Source organism: Suncus etruscus, chromosome 4 (genome assembly GCF_024139225.1).
Source record: "Suncus etruscus isolate mSunEtr1 chromosome 4, mSunEtr1.pri.cur, whole genome shotgun sequence".
Taxonomy (NCBI): Eukaryota; Metazoa; Chordata; class Mammalia; order Eulipotyphla; family Soricidae; genus Suncus; species Suncus etruscus.
Window position 1 is genome coordinate 3,147,442 of NC_064851.1, and position 21,229 is coordinate 3,168,670.

A 21,229-nucleotide genomic window follows, 5' to 3' on the forward strand; every position below is an offset into this window, starting at 1 on the left:
GTGGAGCATTTGCCTTGCATGTGGCTGACCCAGGACAGACCTGGGTTCAATACCTGGCGTCCCATATGGTCCTCAAGCCTGGCAGGAGTGATTTCTGAGCACTGGGCCAGGAGTAGCCCCTGAGCACTGCTGAGTGTGGCCCAAAAACCAAAACCAAAAAAAAAAAAAAAAAAGAGTGATTCCTGGGCATGAAACCAGGAGTAAGCCCTGAGCACTGCTGGGCGAGCCCCAATCCCAGCCCTTAGAGAAGCAGCAGCAGGCAGACTGAATACGGCTCAGACCCAGGGCCCGACAGCCTGAGAGCCTGCTTTGGCCCTAGTTCATGGTGGAAACTCAGTTCTGTTCTCTGGGCCTTGTGATCAGATGTAAATTGGGGGCCATGGTAGCCCCTCACCAGAGGGGTTGTGGGGCGTCACCGAGTTCTTCCTCGTGTGCTGTGTCCTTAGCTCCTCCTATCTTATGAGTGAACATGTTCTCATGAGGGGACCAAGCTAAGTGACAACCTTAGTGCCACTTAACGTGTGACCTTGGACCAAGTCCTGCCTGCCTCAGGGCCTCAGTTTCTGGGTCTGTAGAATGGCTGAGCGTCCCTTCGACTTCTGGCCACCACGTGGCCTATCACATGCCCAGGACCAAGCTGTGGTGCTCCTGGAGCACTCCCTTCAAGCTGCCTTCTCTCAGGGTGCCCACTGCTCACACATGCCCGTGGCTTGGCTTGGCAAATGGTGCCCCGACTCTTCTGTCCCTGCATTTGCTCTGTCCTCTCCCGCCCAAGCCTGTGTGACTGAATTCACCTACCTTCTCCTCCAGGAAGTCCTCCCCAGACATGCTCCCTCTGCAGCCTTTTTTTCTGCATCTGTTGCTCCTGGTTGTGCTGCACCCACCCCAGCTGTGTAGGGAAGATTGTCGAGTGTTTATTTCTGGGTAACTGCATTTGTCCGTGGTTCAGGGGGACAGAGGACAGAGCTCCCCCTTCCTTGGGAGCTCAATGCCTGGCTCTGTCATAGTCTCAGTTACCCCCTCAAAAGCTCAGTGAAGACAAAGGTCAAGAGTGGGAAACGTGGGTCAGGTGAGAGCACAATGGGGAGGGCGTTCGCCTTGCGCATGGCCAGTCCAGGTTCGATTCCCGATTCCCAGCATCCCACAGGGTTCTTTAAGCACCACCGGGTGTGACCCCAAACAAAGCGAAACAAAAGGTGGGAAAAAGGCTGGAGAGATCAGAATTTAAGGCACTTGTCTGGATCTGGCTGGCTTGAGTTTGATCCCCAGCATTTCATCTGGTTCCCTGAGCAGAGCCAGGAGTGAGCCCTGAGCTCAGTCAGGAATGGTGCTCACAGTCTCCAAATAAGGTTAAAATAATAAAGTATGTGGGGAACTGAGGCGTAAGGAGCCTTGTGTCTGCCCTCGAAGCCCCTTTTCTTCTCACTGCCCAACCTACCTCTCAAATTTCCCTCACCTGCGGCACCGAAGTGGTGAAGATGTGGCACGGAACCCCAAGCTGACTGTTGTGCTCCCACACTTTGTGTCCCCCTGCTCTGTGTCTGTCTGCTCTTACTGTCATGTTTTTCCTCCCTTCCATTAAGTCTCAACCTCACAAGATCATTTCTGTTTCCCACATTACATTTGGGACATGTGAGGCTCAGAAAAATTATTCAAGATCATGGAGATAGGACCGGAGGGATAGCACAGCGGTAGAACGTTTGCCTTGCATGCAGCCAACCCAGGACAGACCTGAGTTTGATCCCTGGCATCCCATATGGTCCCCTGAACCAGCCAGAAGCGATTTCTGAGCTCAGAGCCAGGGGTAACACCTGAGCGCCACCAGGTGTGACCTAACTCCCCCCCAAAAAGATCACAGAGGCAGGGCTGGAGCAATAGCTTACTGAGTTCGATCTCCAGCATCCCATCTGGTCCCCCGAACATGCTAGGAATAATTTCTGAGTGCAGAGCCAGTAGTAACCCCGGAACGCTGCCCCCGCCCCCCCCCCCCCAAAGACCACAGAGGCAAGAGATGGTGCAGCAAGAATTTACAACCACATGGTTTTTTGGGAGTGGCCATGGGATGGAATTAAAATTCTTCAATCTGGAGAGGCTGGAGAGATAGTACAGTGGGGAGGGTGCTTGCCTTTATGTAGCTGACCCGAGTTTGATCCCTGGCATCTCATAGGGTCTCCTGAGCATTGCCAGGAGTGATCCCTGAATGCAGAGCCAAGGGTAACCCCAGAGCATGGCTGGGTGTTTCCCCACCCAAATTCCACAGTGTGAGGCCGGAGGGCTGAGGCATACCTCCTGTGTATAGGAAACTCGGGTTTGACCCTGGACCCAGTTCCCCCAAACATGTTTAGAAGCAGCCCCTGGACTGTCCCCTGACTCTCTAACGACTGTGCCACCACCTTCCTTAGTCATAGATGTGTGTGTCATATGCTTGGCCCGAAGAGGAGTGGACGGGGTCCTGGGCTGAGCTGGTGGGAGGCAAGGACACGTGTGGACTGGAGTCTTCACAGAAGCATAGACACAGGGGCTGGAGCGATAGCACAGTGGTAGGGTGTTTGCCTTGAAAGTGGCCGACCAGGGAGGGACTGGTTCGATTCTCAGCATCCCATATGGTAGCCCAGCCTGCCAGGGGAGATTTCTGAGTGCAGAGCTGGGAGTGACTCCTGAGCACTGCTGGGTGTGGCCCAAAACACAATAAGTAAATAAAGTTTAAACAAAATTAAAAATGTCTTAAAAAAAAAAAAGCACAGACACAGTCTGTTCTGCTGGGGTCTAACGAAGACCTGCACTGGCTGAGTCTCTCCTCTTGTCACCGCTGTTATCCCCTACCCAGTCCCTGGCGGAGGGGTCAGTGATAGGCCCCGTAGTGATGAGAAGCATCACCCGCTACCTGCTGACTTTCCAGGGTCCATGATGAGGAATTAGCAGTCATGTCCTGCTGGCCCTTGGGGTCTGGAAGTGTTGAAGGCTCAGGAGCCTGAGTGAGAGCACGGCGGGGAGGGCGTTAGGGCTTATCCAGGTTTCGTCCCAGCATCTCGTGGGGTCCCCCAAGCACTGCCAGAAGTAACCCCTGAGTGCCACTGGGTGCAGCCCAAGAACCAAAAAGAGAGATTGAGGGGGCTCAGCTGAGACGCCACATGAGGCCAGGGATGAGGATCTGGGGTGAGTAGGCTTGTTGAGAAGCAGAGTTGGCATTCTGGGTCTGCTGGGGTTGGGGCCCTGTGACCGCTCCTGTAAGGGTCATTTTGTGCTGAGGTTCTTGGAACTCCCAAAGGGTCTTGGGTCTTGGGGATGACTCGGAGCAGTGGGGGGAGGTGATGTTCTGGGGCCGGCTGGAGGCAGTAACATTAGCTGTGGGTTTTGGGAGCATCCTTCCGACCCTGGGGTGTTCCTGTGTCCTCCCAGACACCCTGTTTGGGGTAGACACAGCAGAAGGGTTCCAGCCTGGTGTCTCTGGACCTCGTGTGGGCGGCAGACCAGGGTCAGGGAGGGGGAGCTGCCAGCACTGCACCCTATGGCCTGGAGGGGTCTTGGGAGGCTGAGAACTCAGGCTCAAGGGAGCACTCCCCAGAGGCTGCACCCCCACCCCCAAAGGGGAGCAGAGCCTGGTGCCCCCAGGATAGGACGTGACCAGTAACTGGGCTCTTTAGACCCAGTTTTGTCCCAGGACTCCAGGAACCAGAGGAGCAGTTCAGCCATGAAGAGATTTGCTGATTGACTGATTGATTGACTGGGACTGTCCTGTCCAAAACTGAAGTTCACTCAGGCCTCATTCCAAGGCTGCCAAAAGTTTTAGCACCCCCCCCCCCAGCTGCTGTGCCACCCAGCTACCCACGATACAGACTCAGGGCTCCTTCCATCCCTCCTGTGACCCCCTTTTTCCTGCCTCTCTGAGGCCAGACCCTGAGCCACAGAGCTCAGTGCTGGTCCGGAGACCCTGTGCCCTGTCCGCTGGCCAGAACACCAGGGGGTAACCAGGACTGCCACCCGTGGCAAGACCCTCTGTGGCTGATTTAAATTTTTTGCAAGACCCCCTGAGGCTGATTTAAATAGTCCCATAACAGCTCTTGCCTGGAGATGAACCCTCCATCTTGGAGGGTTGTGCCCCCCCCCCCTGCTGCTCCCCCAACTCCACCCTGCAGAGGTGAGAGTGGCAGGGGCTGTGATGTCACAGCCTCTGCTGATGTCACTGCCAGGCCCTGTGACTTCACTTCTTGCCGAGTTGGGCATGGGCAGGAGGCGCCTCGAGGTGGCTGAGAGCTGAGAAACTGCCCCCCCTTCTCTTTTTATTTTCCCTCCCCCTTCCCTCCTTCCTTCCTTCTTTCCTTCCTTCTTTCTTTCCTTCCTTTCTTCCTTCTTTTCTCCCTCCCCTTTCCCGCCTCCTCCCCAGCCTCCTTGGTTCCTCCGTGACTGTGAGCAAGCAGGCAGGCAGCAGGTCGGGTCTTGGGGTCCCGGGGGGGCCGGTGGCCGGCGGGATGCGGCCGCGGAGGTAAGCGGCTAGCGGGCACCTCTCCCTGCGGCAGGGAAAGTTTGCTCATTTGCTCGGGCGCTGGGGCGGGCGCGCGGGGTGCTGCCTCCACGCGGCCAGCCGGGCTCCCCAGGGGCGGGCGGGCGGGCGTGCGGGTGGGGGGAAAGGAGCCACCGTCGCTGGCCATGGCCCCCATCAAAGGCCGCAGCTGCTGAGTGGCGGCTGCAGCTTTGAAACTGCCATAAAGAGCCGAGGAAGGAGGAGGGGACGCGGGGGTGGGGAGAAGGCGCAGGCGGTGGCCGGAGGGGTGGCCTGGCACTGGAGAGGTGCCAAGGCTGCTTGCCCCCCCCCCCGGTGTGCACGGCAGGGGCCTGGGAGAGGCAGAGTGCGAAGGGCAGGACCCCGTCCGGGTCAGGGCCCCAGGGACTGAGTTCCCCTTGTTCACCCCCCCATCGTGTCCCTCTGGGTCCACCTCACATCCTTAGCTGGCCGGGGGCCCCAGCAACCAGCAATGTGCATGCTGAGCAGACTGGAGGCAGAGGGAATGGGGGAGAGGGGGGAACTGGCATTTCCATCTTCCCGCAAAAACCCCCCCCCCATTATTTTCATTATTTTCAGACATTTTCTTCCAGCCCAACAGGCTGGCCATTTGTCAGCAGTGATCTGGGACAAAAGCAGGGGGCAGTTGGGTGGCGGCTGCGAGTTGGGCCCAGGGCACCGTGTAATGCCGCAGAGCAAGGCCAACAATTAGGCAGAAAACCCCAGGCTTTGGCTCCTTCCCACTGTCGCTGTCGAGGGAGGCGTCATTTTGTGTGAGTGAGTGTGTTGTGTGCGTGCGCGCGCGCTTGTGTGTGTGTGTGTGTGTGTGTGTGTGTGTGCGCGCGCGCGCGCACTCGCGGGAGGAGGGAGCGACGGGGGTGGGGGAAGATTATGACATTGTGTTGTCTCTGTTGTGGCGGTTGCAAATCTGGCAGCAACCAGCTCTGGAGAGCCTTGGAGAGCGACCCCCCCCCAGCCCAGCCATGCCACTTTGCTCCATCCAGAGCCATCCTTGTCAGGGGCTGACTGGTTGGGTTTTGTGTGCATGTGTGTGCGCGTGTGTTTTTCCTTCCTTCTGTGTGTGTGTGTGTGTGTGTGTGTGTGTGTTCCCCTCCCCTTTTCTCTCTGGCTGTGCAGCTTCCATTTATTTTTACAGTGAAGTGCAGGAGACAGACAGGCAGCACGGCGGGAGGAGCTGGTCCTTCCCTCCTCGCCTGCCCCCTTCACCCCCTCTGCCATATCCTCCCAGGGGGTGGGCCCAGTCTTTGCCTCTTCTTGGCTACATCCTTGCTCTGTTCCCAGCCAGGGCAACTTGCTGCCCTTTTTCCTAAGGCATCCTGAGGTTGCTAAAGGCTACTTACACCGCTGGCTGCTTCCCAGGGGAGCCCAGAGAAGGACATCGGGCAACAGAACTGGACCCAGAAGGGTTGGGGTGCTCCAAGGCCAGAACTAGTCTTGGTCTCCACTCCAGAGCTGGCCTGGCTTGCCCGGGAGGCTGACAAATGGTTTTGCAGCCCTGTCCCTTCTGTGAAGGGCCCCGAGCTTGCCTGTGTTTCGAGCTCTGGATCTGCCTCTATTTGGGCCAGGCAGTTGGAAGGTTTCAGGAGAACTTGCGCTCAGCCAGGCCAGACACTTTTCTAAGAGACCAGACAGTCCTCTAAGGTCTGGAGTCCCCAGACCTCTGACCTGTGGCTCATACTCATCCCTATATCGGGGCTTCTTCCTCACCTGGACTTCTCTACTGCTTCTACTGGAACAAGTCCTCTTGGATTTGGCCTGCCTCCTCTAGGAAGCCTACCTGGCCATCTGCCTGGGTTCCTAGGCTTTGTCCACCTTTATGGCTTTGCCAGGTACAACCCACCTCTGGTGCCTGGTGGAGTCTAGTTCGGGTATGGACTATCACTGCCTGAAGCCAAGTCCAGAGGAGATTGGAGATTGGTGCCTGGGCACCATGGGGCCCCGCTGGACCTAGTGATGCCCAGGAAAGTGGTTGCCAGGCAGAACCTGGAGAGGAAGGGGCCAGGGCTCAGTGCCTTGAACAACCCCTTCCCAAAGGGCTCCTCCCTGATGTGGGGACCAGCCACAACTCTCCCTGGTGGAGCTGAGTATCCCCCCAGCTAGGCTCAATGACCAGCAAGGGGCAGGAGCACAACTTTATTTCCTGCTTGGTTTTTTTTTTTTTTGGTTTTTGGATCACACCCGGCAGCACTCAGAGGTTACTCCTAGCTCTATGCTCAGAAGTCACTCCTGGCAGACTCGGCGGACCTTACGGAATTCAAACCACCGTCCTTCTGCATGCAAGGCAAATGCCTTACCTCTATGCTATTTCTCCAGCTCCCTCCTTCTTGTTTTTGTTTTGGGACCACACATGACAGTGCTCAAGGTTTACTCCTGGCTCTGTGCTCAGGGATCACACTTCTTGTGGCTTTAGGGGACCCTATGGGATGCCAGGAATCGAACCTGGGTGGGCCACATGCAAGGCAAACACCCTTCCTGCTGTGCTATTACTCCTGCCCCAGGAGCCCAGTTTAGCATTGGCAAGTCTGAGTGTGTGTGTGTGTGTGTGTGTGTGTGTGTGTGTGTGTGGTCTCACTTGCAGGCCTTGGTGCCCATGGAGCGCCGACTGCCAGTGCACATGGGCAGGGGTGGGGACCGCAAGCCGATTTCTGGGCTGTTTATGCACAGAGGGAAACCACGCTGGCATGGCAGGAGTATGCCACCTGCCCGGCCCACAGGCAGGAGAAACAGGGCAGTGACCTCCTTCTGATATCCCCTCCCCACCTGATAGCCCCCCCCCCCCAAGAATATTGGGGCCTTGCAGAGCCCAGAACTGCATTCTTGCCTGGCCACATGCTGGCTGTGTGACTCTGAGCAAGTTCTTTGGCTGCTCAGAGCTCAAAGGGCACGGCTCAGGGAGTGGTGGCTGGCCTCCCCCTGGGAGCACATTACAAAGATGAAGGCATGATGCCTGCACATAGCAGGAAATGGATGTTGGAGGATGCTGGTGGAAACCTAGAGCCACAACCGAGTTCTTTTGGGGTGGCCCTGTATATACTCCTAAGGGCACTCAATGAGGGACTTCAGGGAAGAGGTGGCACTTGAAGGGCTTTGAAGAGTGAATAGGAGTTTGCCAGGCTAAGGCAAGGGAGGGCGTCACCTTCAGAAGGAGAAGCAGCAGCAGAGATTCCGAGTGGTGGCGCGAGGGGCAGAGGGGGTGGGTGGCATTTCTCAGCCCCGGACTGAGCGGGTATCCTACCTCTGGGTCGCTGCCCCCTTAGCCCTCCCCTGGCTCCCCTGCACCCCGCCAGCTTTTTCGTGCTCTTCCTAGCTAGGTCATGCAGACTGGCCTAGGTTTGGGGGATTGCCGGGTCACACAGGGCCGTGCTGGGGGCTTGAGGGGCAGAGGGCGCTGGGCCATCGAGTGCACGCTGGGACACGCCTGGACACACGCTCTGCCACTTGAGTCGCAAGTGACCTGAGTCGTAGCATCTCGGTGACTATTCAAGGGCCGGGTCGGCAGAGGTGGCCAGGAGCTATGGTGCTGAGCAGTTGGACACAAGCCTCGCTCTGCCGATAGCCAGTGGTGGGACTTCAGGCAAGTGGCCTGGCTTTTTGGTTTTTGTTTTGTTTTGTTTTGTTTTGGGGCCACACCTGGGACTGCTCAGGGATTACTCTTGGTTCTGAGCTCAGAATTCACTCCTATAAACTCGAGGGATCCTATGGGACGCCAGGGATTGAATCCGGTGGGCTGCATGCAAGGCAAACGCCCTCCTTGCTGTGCTATGGCTCCAGCCTCTGACCTGCTCCTGTCTGTGGCGTGGCTTTACCCAGTAATACTTGAAGTTACGGGGCTGAGGTGACAGTGCGGACAACTCATGTGGCACCTGGCAGTGCCTGGCAGCTGGTCAGAAGTGCAGGCTCAGGCCCTGTCGGAATCTCAGTTTCCCTCGCCGTGAAAGGGGGAGACAGTTGTGTTGGGTCCCACCAGCTCTCGAATTCCCGACAGCTTTTAGTAAGCTGGACGCCTCCACTCCACAGGCCAGAAATCTGGGCTCTGGGGAATGCTGGACTTGGGGTGTGTGACTCCAGACCCCATGGAACTGGATGGCCAGGAGTGAGGAGTCAAGGGCAGGGCGCAGGCCATGGACATCCCTTGAGGGCTGGACCCCATCCTGCTATGGGTCTGGAGCATTCCTCACTGCCTCCCCTGACCCCTGAACCCCAATGTCCTGTCTGTGTGTGATCTAGGGCCCTGTCCACTCTTCGCCGCTCATCCCTGGACAGCTGCCGCTGAGGTGACCTGCTCAGGGCTTATTGATCCTTCGGAAAGTACTCCCTTCAGCCACAGGCTCAGAGCACTGGTGACCCGCCTTTCCATTGCACCCCAGTCCCTACCCCCTTTCTGTCCCCTTTTACCTCATCTGGCTAGGGAAAAGCTGGGCCCCCTAATTTCCTGAGATTGCTAGTCCCAAGGGAGTGCTCCGGGGCAGTGCTCTTGGTGACACCTGGCCGGACTGTCCTCCTGAACTTCAGCACACACTTTGGGTCTGACCCCAGGGGTGCCTGTGCTGGGGGGGAGGGCATGTCTTAGAGACTTCACTCCCAGGACAGTGAATCCCCCCAAGGTGGAATGGAGAGGGAAGCACACCAAGAGAGTGTTGAGGTCGCAGCTTTGGTGGCAGGGAACACCAGTGCCCCGTGGGTGCCCGACCCCTGCAGATGGCAAAGCTGGAGACTGAGACTGCTGTAGTATTGCCTGCCCCCCTCCCCCACCCCATTCATACCCCATCAGAGCTGGGAGCCCTATGTGAGGTGGGCGGCTGAGAGGACCAGGGTGGGGACCAAGGATGAGGAGTCAGACTGGCATGTCTGTGCATGCCTGCAGACAGCACCCCAAGTGTGGGAATCCGGTTATGGGGGAGGGGCAGCCATGTGGCCTTATTCTTTCAGCAAACCCCCCCTTTGCTGGGACACTGCTTCATCTTCCGCCAGGATGTTGGGGGGCATGGGGGTCTGTGTGAGACACGGGACCCCCAATCGCTAGTCTCCAAGCTTTGGACTTTCCCACCAGCGATTGTGAGATCCGAGGACTTGAGTGGGGAATATGGGGTGCTTCCGGAAGGTTCTCCATTGTCAGCCTCTCCATCAGCTGCTTCCCCCACCCCCACTCCTCAGAGTTGCCCGAATGCCTGCGGGGTTTCGAGCAACATCCCCCCCCCTCCAACCCACCCCTGAACAGAGGGGCTAGGCCTTGTTTGTCCCCAAGGGCTTCCCCTTACCTCAAGCTAGGCTGCCAGCCTCTGGCCCTGGCGGGGCGGGGCGGGGTGGGGCGGGGCGTGCGGGTGGGAGCGGAGCGGAAACGGGGTGCAGCCTGCCAGAGAATTGGAGTGCTGGCTCCCACTGCTGGCCTGACAGACAACTGATGAAATATGTCACTTTCAGACCTTTGCAAAGAGAAAATTCTGGAAAGCTTTCTGTGTGTGTGTGTGTGTGTGTGTGTGTGTGTGTGTGTGTGTGTGTGTGTGTGTGGTTTTTTTGGGTCACACAAAGCTTTGTGTGTGTGTGTGTGTGTGTGTGTGTGTGTGTGTGTGTGTGTGTGTAGTTTATTTGGGTCACACCCGGCAGTGCTCAAGGGTTCTTCCTGGTTCTGCGCTCAGGAATCAATTTACTCCTGGCAGGCTCGGGGGACCATATGGGATGCTGGGGATCAAACTCAGATTAATTGCATCCAAGGCCAATGTCCTCCATCCTGTGCTATGTCTCCAGCAAGCTTTTTTAGCTTGTGGGGTCCTTAAGCCCTCTGAGCTGTTACCAGCTTCTTCCTAACTTGGTCACCGCTTACCAGGGATGCCTCAGTTTCCCCATCTGTAAGACAGAGCAGCCCCTGAGCCAGAGAGCTCTTCGGCCTCTGTGGGTGGGTGGGGGGTTCCCCTGGCTGTCCCTGGCAGACTGGGGATGTGGACAACCTTGGGGGTGTGCTTGTGGGCCCCCCGGCTGGGGTCTCACTAACATCCTTGATTTTGTGATTTCCAGAGATCGTGGAAGGCTCCCCAGGCAGCCTGGCCCCTCCCGGGGGAGATGTTGGTAAGTGCCTTGTCTGTCTGTGACGTCCATGTCCATTGCATTCCACATGTTTGGAGGCATGGGGCTCCATGCGTTTGGGGATGTGGTAGGAGGTTGGAACTCGGGGAGTGGGTGCAGAAGAGGGGGGCCTTGCACCTGCACCCTCAGATGGTCAGTGGTGTGGCTCCAGGGTGAAGAATCCGGTGGCCTCTGCTGCCTCAGTTTCCTGCCTTCTCATAATGGCTTCCTGCCCCTCCCCTCTCCTTCCGGTCTCCCCTGCTTCCCTCCTGCCACAGGGCCTTTGCTCCTGCTGGATCCCACCAACCCACACCCCTCCTTAGTCACTTCCTCCTCCCCCTTTAGCTCCACCGAATCTGGACTCTGGGTCCCTTTTCTGTCCCCCTGAGCACCTGTCATGTGGTCTTTCTAGTGCCGTGGGTTACTTAAGTGTCTAGTCGATTCCCTCTAAATGCCCTGCAGGACTCTGAACTCTGTGACCACAGGTCCCCCTCCCCCTGGCCAAGTGGCTGGCCTGTGGCGGGGTGTGTGAGTGGCTCTTGAGGAGGAGGAAGGCAAGGCTGTGTGAGGAGGTGGGGGTTTGAGTAAAACTCCAGAGGCCAAAACTTCACAACTTGGCTGTCTGCAGGAAGAGGGAATCACGTAAAGCACGTCTGGCTTTGACACTGTCCAAGGCAGGAGCAGGGACCCAGGCAGGGACCCTGGCGGCCTTGAGACTGAGGAGGAGTCTTGGGGAGCACGGTGGCAGCAGGCTTGCAGGAACAAGACAGGACAGGAAGCAGTGGCTGGGCGTGGAGTTGGCGATTTGTGTCTCAGAAACACACACACACACACACACACACACACACACACGCGCGCGCGCACACACACACAGAGCCTGGCAGGTTGGAGCACCTGGGCATGGCCCTGGCATGGCCGCTTTCAGAAGATAGTCACCCCGGTGCCTTCTGAATGCCCAGAGAATCCTGATTAGGGGCTCTGTACCTCTATGCTCCCCACTGGGATGGCAGCTGAAGAGGTCAGAGGAGCCCGAGTCTCTCTGGAAGGAGGGGGACGGGGAGCCCCTGACCTGAGCCTCTGGGGACAGAGAAGGCTCAGTGCTCCCGGAGTCCGCAGCAGGTTCCCCGGCTGTCTGGGCTCCAGGCTGCCCTTGCTGTGTGGTTCCCACTCCTCGCAGGGAGCCAGGATTTCAGGCTTGAACTGAAGAGCGTGTCAACAGCACAGGCCAGAACAAAGTCTCTTCCCAGCCTGCCTCAGCATGCGCACTGCCTTCCCGCCGAGCACGACAGCGCCGGGGCTAAAGTCGGGAGCTTTCAAGCAGAAATAATCCCCCTGAAGGGAACTCCTCATTGTTCCTGATGGGGGCCTGACTGGCTGCTGCTCCTGATCCAGGCTGGCTCACGTCCCTTCTCTGCTGCTCTGGGCCTCAGTTTCCTTGTCTGGACTATAAGCTCTCAGGAGAGTCCCCACCTCTTTTGCTGCCATGAGGATTAAGAGTGTGTGTGTGTGTGTGTGTGTGTGTGTGTGTGTGTGTGTGTGTGTGTGTGTGTGTGTGTGTGTGTGTGTGTGTGTGTGTGTGTGTGTGAGAGAGAGAGAGAGAGAGAGAGAGAGAGAAAGGGAGAGAGAGAGCTTTTGTCACTCCCTTGTCACTGCTATTGTCAGATTTTTTTTTTTTGTTTTTTGTTTTTTTGGGGCCACACCTGGTGGCCCTCAGAATTCCTCCTGGCTCTGCTCAGGAATCACTCCTAGCAGGCTCAGGGGACCCTGTGGGATGCCAGGGATCGAACTTGGATCTGCCACTTTCAAGCCCTCCCCACTGTGCTGTCTTCAGCTCCCTGGATCACTTTTGACCTCACCTTAACACTTTGTAATGCCACGAACTGAGTGACATGGTAAAGCCAGAAGCTTGAGCTCAGATTCCAGCAGTTTCTTGGCTGTGTGGCCTCAGGCCAGTGACTTAAACTCTCAGTGGGTCTTTGTCCTGCTCTCTGCAATGAAGAGGAAACTTGCATGCATCCATCTGTCTGTTTGGCCATCCATCCATCCGAGGGGTTGCTCAGTGGAGTGTTGCTGCCCAGGTGAGGGGCTTGGACTCCCTGCAGACAGACCACTTTGTTTTGTTTGTTTTTGAGCCACACCCAGAAGTGCTCAGGGATTACTCTTGGCTCTGTGCTCTGAACCCCCTCCTGGCAGGCACAGGGGACCTTATGGATGCCGAGAATCAAACCTGGATCTGTCCTGGGTCAGCTGCATACAAGGCTATGCTATGGACAACCTTGCATCTTCTCCCACCCAGAGGTGGGACTGGAAGTGATTTCTCTTTTTTTTTTTTTTGGTTTTTGGGTCACACCTGGCAGCGCTCAGGGGTTACTCCTGGCTTCATGCTCAGAAATCGCTCCTGGCAGGCTCAGGGGACCATATGGGACACTGGGATTCGAACCAAAGACCTTCTGCATGAAAGGCTAACGCCTTTCCTCCATGCTATCTCTCCGGCCCCTGGAAGTGATTTCTCAAGGACATGCATCAGTGACACCAGACTGGCAGTGACACCGGTTCTGGGGGCCGAGGCCACCAGGCCACGGGTTGTCAGAGAGTTGAATCATCAGCGGCAGGAGAGCTGAGAGGGCAGAGCAGGAGAGTATGGTGTGTGTATGGGGCTGTTAAGAATCTCCATATGCTCTACACCACCCCTCGTTCCCATGACCCTGGGGGTCTGACATACAGCTGCAAGGGGCCTCGGGTGCGATGACTACAGGCTCCTGGACCTGTGGCAGACAGGCTGGCACATGCATCCCCTATTTTATTGGGTGCCAGGAAGCATGGTGGTCTGAACAACCACCGCTGTGGAGAGGGAGGTTCAAACACCAGCCCGGCCTCTTCCTAGTGGGAGTAGTTATTTCAACTCTCTGTGCCTCTGTGGCCCCATCTGGAAGGCTGGCTGAGACTTTGACCGATTCACCATGACCTTGGAGTCCTCTGGGTTGGATCTCTATGAATAGATGTCTACGATCAAGTTGCCCAGTATCGGAGAGTTGGGAACAGATGCATGGCCTGGAATGACCGTGTGGGGCCACGGCTGGGAGCAGATTCCCCAAGCAGAGGTCATTGTGAGGGCCTGGGGCACAAATCTATGCCCAGTATGCCACGGGCACAAGGCCCTGCATTCATGTCTGCCCTTGATACTAGGCATTGGTAGCCTCTAGTTCTAGTTCCTTTTGTTTTTGGCTGGTGATGCTCAGGGTTTACTTCTGGCTATGCGCTCAGGAATCACTCCTGGTTTGGGGGACCATACCAAGGTTCGTCCTGGGTCAGCCGCATGTAGTGCATGGCAAATGCCCTACTGCTTCACTTATCACTTTAGTCCCTTTGTGTTTGTTTGTTTTTGTTTTTTTTTGGTTCACACCCAGTGTCGCTCAGGGGTTACTCCAGGCTCTGTGCTCAGAAATCGCTCCTAGTAGGCTTGGGGGACCATATGGGATGCTGGGGTTTGAACCCACATCTGTCCTGGATCAGCCGCATGCAAGGCAAATGCCTACCACTGTGCTATCACTCCAGCTTAGCCCTGGTTCTGGGCCTGAGAGCTGACCCTGATCGAATCTGGGAAGATCCGGAGGATAGCCCTGGGTCCAGGAAGGAATTCTTCTGAACCACACACTCCTGAAAGGCCGGTGTTCCCATATCACCCCTTATACCCCCACTGGCTGTGTTCTTGGTTCCTTTTCCTCCACTTTGCCCCCAGGAAAGTGGCCTGGCTCAGGCTCCTTAGAATGACCAGCGGTCCCCACTGTGTCAGCTGGAGTTACTGCATCTTTCTGGTCTCCCTGGTGCTGGGCTTCAGTTAGCAAGCGGCACCCCCCCTCCCCAGAGAAAGCAGAGCTGGCCCCACTGTGACTCAGGAGGACTGGAAGCCTACCCCAGCCCGTGTGTGTGTGTGTGTGTGTGTGTGTGTGTGTGTGTGTGTGTGTTCAGGAGGACTGGAAGCCTACCCCAGCCAGTGTGTGTGTGTATGTGACTGGAAGCCTACCCCAGCCAGTGTGTGTGTGTGTGTGTGTGTGTGTGTGTGTGTGTGTGTGTGTGTGTGTGTGTGTGTAGACGAGGACATGGCCTGCTGCCACCCACCTGTCTCCCTCCATGAGTCTCTGACCTGCCGCCCAGGGCCGGCTCCTCCATCAATCGGTGCTGACAGCTGGTAGCAGAGCCAGTGACCTGGAGGGGGAAGCCTCCATTTGTAAAGCCGGAGGAGGGCGAGGACTTTGAAAGAAAGGGAGTGCTGGATGGACAGGGGTTCCAGAAGCCACCTAAGTGCGGGGGACTGACGGGGGGAGCAGGGAGAGGATTTCTTCTGTGCCTGGGACCAGGCCTGCTGGATCCTTTCCAGGTCTGGATTAGGAGCGAGAACACCAGGGCCACTCACTGAGTTGACTGCCCAGTTCCTTCCAGCACAGTATGGGGACCAGATTCCCCCAGCAGGGCCAGGTGAGAACAACAGGTCGAATGTGGCCCTTTGGGCACCTGGGTGCCTTCTTTTTGCCAGCCAAATTATGTCTGTCGTGTCTCTGTCCCTTCCATAGCGTCTGCTAAATCATGCCTGGTTCTGTTCTCCATTCATTAGCTGTTTCCCTTCTCAAGAATCTTTAGGCTCCCATTACCCTGCTTTGAGAAATCATTTTTTCCTCATTTTAAGTGAATTTACTTGGGGGGGGGGGCTTTGTTTTGGTTTCAGCCCATACCTCTCAGTGGGCTGAGCTCCTTGGGCCAATGTTCTGCCCCAGGGCCTAAAAGAAGGGAGGGTGCCAGAGGGCCTGTCCCAATAGGACAGGAGCACCAGGAGGCTGGATCTGGCCCTTTTGGGGACCCTGCAAAGCTCTCAGCAATCCCTTCATGGCCCAGCCCCAGTCTGACACCCAAGGAAACTGAGGAAGACCAGGAAGGGAGCAGGGGTAGGGGGCTGTAGGAAAAGAGCTTTCTCCCTTTATTCTGAATTCTCTCCGGAGGAGAGACTGAGGACCCAGCCACCTTGACTTTAGTATTCTCTCACTCCTGTCTGGACAACATGGGACTCTGTCCAGCCTCCCTCTTCCAGCCTTTCACTGTGGCCCAAAGCAGAAATGGGTCCTTGTCATTTATTCATTTGTTTGTTTTGGGCTGAGGCCTAGGGCTCACTCCTGGGGAAGCTCTGGGGGACCACCAAATGGGATTGTGGGGCTCCAATCTAGCTGACACATGCAGCTTACCCACTGTAGTATCTCTGAGGACCCCTTTCTTTTAAAAATCTAGGTGCCAAAGAATCTGAAAAGGAAACTCAAAGAACAATGAGATCAGCTCGGAGGGCAGGGCCAGGCAGCCTGCGTGCTCTGCTCCGGAAGAGCCCTGCCCAGCCTGGCATACTGGAGGTTTTGGGGGATCAGTGGCCCAAGAATAGTCCTGACCCACTTTGGAGCCAGCCCCAATCTTGGGAGATGGGAGAGAAGCCAGGAGGTATCCCGGGGTGCTGGAGCACTGCCCCCCCCCCCCCACTTCTTTTAGGTCCCAGTGCTGGGGCTCAGGGCTTGCTCCAGCCAGCACTCCTTGGATGGCCCCAGGCAAGGCAAAACTTGTTTCTGGCTTGTGTGCAAGAGGTGAAAGGGTAGAGCCAGGCCCTGGGGTGTGCGGGGCAGGGCCCCAGGCCATACTTGGCTCCTATCATTCTCCACCTGCTGGGCAGAGCACAAGGTCCGTTGCAGCTCAGGTGCAGGAAAGGACACCAGCACTGTCCTGTCGTAAATGAGGCAGCTGGGGCCTAATTTAGAATAGGCAGTTTCAGCACATCTTAGGGACCCGGCCAAGCCTTTCTCTTTTCCGTTTCATCAGGGGGAAACTGAGGCTGAGTGAGAAGAGAATTTGGGTGAGTCAGAGGCCCTGTCACAAACACTCGTCTGCTTTACTTCTTATGGGGGAGGGCCTCTAAGGCCCATCTTTTGGGGTTTTACCAGTGGGAGATTTTAAGAGGGAGAGAAAAAAAAATTCAGCCTTATCTTGGCTGCATAAAACATGCCTGAGGTTTTATGCAAAGTCAGTCTGGGAATAAAAGCCGGGGCCTTGGCATCGCAGACCCCTCTTTGCTCCAAATTTAGTGGGGACTTGGGACGTGTGTCCCTGATCACCAAGCACTGATGGCCCCAGTGTGTGTGTGTGTGTGTGTGTGTGTGTGTCCCATTTGGAGTTGATCACCAAGCACTGATGGCCCCAGTGTGTGTGTGTGTGTTTGTGTGTGTGTGCGCGCGCGCGCGCGCGCGCGCGTGTGTCCCATTTGGAGTTGATCACCAAGCACTGATCGCCCCCAGGGCTATTCAGCCACGTTGTCCAGAAGATTCAGGGCTTGGAGCTCCCCCCAAGATGAGTATCATGTTTTCGGTGCCACTGGGTGATCTCTCCTCCCCATCCGCACTCCCACCCGGTGGGAACCCAGTAGTGACACGGTGCCAAGGGCGGCTGCTGCGGCCTAAGGTAGGAGCAGAGCAGCGAGGGAGGGAAGGAGGCCTGCGGGGCCCCGGGGCGCTGAGCCTGGGGGCCGAGCCCACGCAGCAGGTTGTGCTCACACCCCTTCCCTCCCTCCAACACCCCGCAGGTTCCCAGAGGCCAGAGGCGTGTGAGAGGAGAAAAGGTTTTGGGGGGCCACCAACTCCCCCAAAGTTGAGCCACTCCCGGGGGGGCGGCCTGGAGGAGCTGCAGGGCATAGACGGTGTGGTCAGGGGCTAGCGGTGGGAGGACACGTGGTGGCGGCGGTGGGCGGGGATCCCGGCGGCCCCGGCCCGACCCAGGGGCCAACGCACGCGGGTGGGCACGCGCATGCGCGCGCCCGCCGGCCGGCCCCGCCCCGCCCGGCGCGCGCCCGCCGGCCACGCCCACCGTACGCGCCCCGCCGGCCCCGCCCCGCCCGCCCGCGCGCTCCGGCCCGGCGCCTCCGGATTGGGCGCGCGGCGTCACGTGACGCGCTGTTATTTCCTGTGTGTGCGGAGAATGGGGAGAAAAAGCCCCGCGCCCGGCCGCCCTCGGCCCCTGCCCGGCGGCCGCCGCCTCCGCCTCCGCCTCCGCCTCCGCCGGGGGAGCCCGCCCTGAGCGAGCGACGCGCGCCCGACGCACCGGGCAGCGAGCGAGCGCGCGCGCGGGCCGGCCCGAGCGAGCCTCCGGGGCCGCGGCCAGGCCTCAGCCCGCAGCCCGCCCGGCCCGGCCCGCGCGCCCCCCCCAGCGCCCGCCCGCCCCGCCCGGGGCCGCACGCAGGTAACCGACGCCCGGCTGCAACCGGGCCCGACAGCGGGCGCCGCGCGGGCGCGGGGTCGGGGCGGGCCGGGCGCCCCGGCTGCTCGGGGGAAGCGGGGCGCGGAGGCCGAGCCGGGTCTGGGGCGCCTCCCGGGCCCGTGGCTGCGCATCGCCGTGTCCGTGATGGTCTTCATTGGGGGGCCCTTGGCCGGCGGGCTCCCCCTTCCAGCCGGGACGCCTCCACGGCGGCCCCCTCCCCAGCCTCCCGCTCGTTCTCTTTCTCTCTCCTTTTCCTCTTCCTCCCCTCTTCCCTCCTGCTCTTCCCCCAAGACCGAGATGACTCTGGCAACCGCCGTCGAATGGATGGAATTCTCGAGCCATTATCTAGCAGGCACATCTCGGGATGATAATTGGACCCTGATGTGAAGGGCCTCGGTGAAGAGTTCTTCGGAAACATCTTCCCTGGCTGGCGGCGGGCGTGAGTGGGGGACCCCCCGCTCTCCAGCACAGGGACTGGCCCTGGCCCGGCTGCACCCCCGGGTCAGTCACTGCGGGGGTCCCCTCCCCGGGGTACTTGGCTCCCCGCTGTGCCTCTCCTGCACGGTGCTGTCCGTTACAGGTTTCCGCCGTGGGCATCTTCCCAGGCAAAGGCGGTCGGACCTGCCCTGGCTTTTCATTTTCAGAGCCGGTCTCCCCTGTGGACGTGCCAGCCTGCGCCTGCAAAAGCGCATCCGGCTGGGTCAGGGTCTGTTGGGGTGCCTCTTCCAGCCAGTGGCCCTTTGCGCCTTGAACTTGCTTTTTCTTTTCCCCCCTTTTGTCTCGGGGCTCCAAGTTATCCGGGCGGAACGCGGCAGCCAGAGGTTGGCCTGTTGGGAACTGCAGCTGGAGGGCCACGTGCAGCCGTTGACTTGACTCGAAGGGCTTTGGAGGTCTCCCTGTGCAGGGCGTCGCTGTCCTCCACGTCCTGGACCTTCTTTCTTAAGGTTCTCCCCAGGGCGCCGATTTGGCGGTTGGCTGACTTGGAAATTTCGCAGCTTCTGTCTTCCAGTATTCTGAGTAGGGGTAAGGTGGGATTCTTGAATCTCTCTCCTGTGGAAGGCTGAGCTAGTGGAATTAACTGTCACCTCAGGGTGCACTCATTATTTGCATCCCCAATTTATTCCCTAATGGTGGTGGAATGCATCCTCTCAGATGCTGAAGCACCCCAATTAGTCGCACTGAGTTTATGGAGTGTGAGGGCCTTAGGCCATGCTCTGACTCGGAGTTCCTTCCCTACCAGCCCGAGTGCTCGGGGGACTTGGGCCCATTGTGGCAAGGTGCGTTTTTTGGACCGGTTTTTAAATTCAGGCTCTGCGAACACCATTTCAGAAAGGCTTTCAGCACTGGGAGGGCTGCTTTGGCGAGGAACCGGTAGAAATTTTCTTGGATTCTTACCAGGGTTTTACATATGAGTAGACATTTGCATACAGCTGTGCAGGTAAGGTTTTTTGGGGTTCTCCAAACCTAGCAATTTATGCTGGTATTTGAATTATAGGTGTTTGGTATGCGATATAAAAATTTTCTTTTACATTTATAAATGTTTCTGTTCAATTTTGATACTTGGAAGGTGGGTCTGTTCCAGAACCTACAGAGTTGACTCCTGGCTCTGTGCTCAGAGGTTTCTCCTGGTGGTACTCTGCCAGGGATTGGGAACCAGGGTAGCAAGTGCCAGAATTGATTGCCAGGCAGGTGCCCTACTTTGTTGTTCCCTGGTAAGAGATTTCAAAACAAAACAAAACTCACACACCACCCTAGTTACTTAGATGGTTGGCAGTATGACATTCATGTGTATTTGTCTGTAAAAGGAAAAGAAGGTAGGAAACTACTGTTCTGCTTAGAGGTCATTTGTGCGTGTGCTTTTGCGTAGAGGATGTCAGGGTGGAAAGTGTAAGCAGGGGTCTCAAACTCAATTTACCTGGGGGCCGCAGGATGCAAAGTCGGGGTGATCCTTGAGTGCAAAGTCAGTAGTAAGCCTTGAACATTGGGGGGTGTGACCCAAACAACTTAAAACAAAACAAAACAAAAAAGATTCCTCGAGGGCAGGGCCACAAAATGTTTTACAAGGGCCGTTTGCGGCCCCGAGTTTGAGACCCCTGGGAGATGTGAGGACTTCCATGACATCTATTTGATTCCTGGAGTACAGTTGGAGTCATAGGCACTGTCTTCATCTAAGGCATTTGAGTTGGACTTCTGGTGACTTCAGCCTATGGTGGGTGGTGAGAGAGATAGGAAACCTAGCATGCTGGCTCTGGTCCAAGGTATTTTAATTTGGCTCTACAAAATCTATCCCAGAGATCTGAGAGACACATGGCCGGCCCCCTTTTTTCTGATATAGAACTAGTGAGAGGTCTGAGCTTGTTTGGGGGGTAGAACCCTCCTTCCCTGGGCTCCAAAGCTGTCACCTGATGATCTACTTGGCCTGCTCAAGACTCATATCAGTCATTGTAGATGCGGCCTTGGAGTCCATGTTTTCCTGTTGCAGCACCCTCTTCAGCCCCTCTGTTTCCTCTTGCTCAGTTTAATGGACTCAATAAAATACCGGAAAGCTTTTTTTTTTTGGGGGGGGGGATGAATTCTCCCGTGTGATATAGTGGTCCCAAGAGTTACTTTTCTAAATGTTCATTTCCCTGTACCTTGACGGTTTCCTAGTGTACTCGAGATTCAGTCTAAGAAGTTTTCCTTTTCGGGCCCCGTTGCTGCCATATCCACTCACAGAGTGGTAGCATATGTAAGGCGCTGCCCGCGTGCAGCTGTACCGTGCCTGAATCGTTATCTAATGACTGTTCTCAGTTTGACCAGATGCACACGATCCAGCGGGAAGTTAAACTGGAAAGTGAGTTATTGGTATGTCTTGACTTGTTATTTGAAGCTTTGCTTTAGGGACTTTAAACAAACAAGAAATACTGTGATAGCCACTGGGGAAAATTTTTCTGTTATGCATGTACCTATGATTCTGTAAGGAAAGAGTGGAAGTTGGTTGGACTCTGGAAGGCCCCTAAGATGGGGAGAGGGCTTCCGTGTCCAAGGCTGACAACCCCGAATGTGGTTGAAGGTCCTGTGTGTGCACGGAAGTTGTCAACGGAGGACAGACAGGTGGAAAAGGAGCCTGCTGTGGAGACGGGCACAGTCGTCAGAGGGACGCAAGCTAGAAAGCGAAGCAGAGGGAAGGGCAGCTGTGGAGCATGCAGTGGCTTGGAGTGTCCCGTCACCACCTCCTTCACAGTGGTCCTGGGGACCCCACTGCTTCAGGAGCTGCTTCTGCCAGGGCAGTCAGGCTTGATCCCAGGGGTGGATGGAATGGCATTATACAAAGTAAATAATTTGCTCTAGGTCTGAGCATTCTGAGAAGTTAATCCAAAGAATAGAAGT

At 57.0% G+C, this 21,229-nt stretch overlaps 1 protein-coding gene across 2 annotated transcripts in view; it reads left to right on the forward strand.

The window, feature by feature from the left end:
- The window catches only part of TCF20 (transcription factor 20), a 129,051-nt gene that overhangs the window by 33,447 nt on the left and 74,375 nt on the right, over positions 1 to 21,229 (forward strand). Inside the window, exon 2 of one of the 2 annotated variants that reach the window (XM_049771529.1) lies at positions 10,535 to 10,585. The exons of the other annotated variant lie outside the window; for it this stretch is intronic. Coding sequence (XP_049627486.1) covers positions 10,580 to 10,585 — 6 coding nt within the window. The 5' untranslated portion in view covers positions 10,535 to 10,579. The remainder of the gene's footprint in view (positions 1 to 10,534; positions 10,586 to 21,229) is intronic. 2 annotated transcript variants of the gene reach the window in all.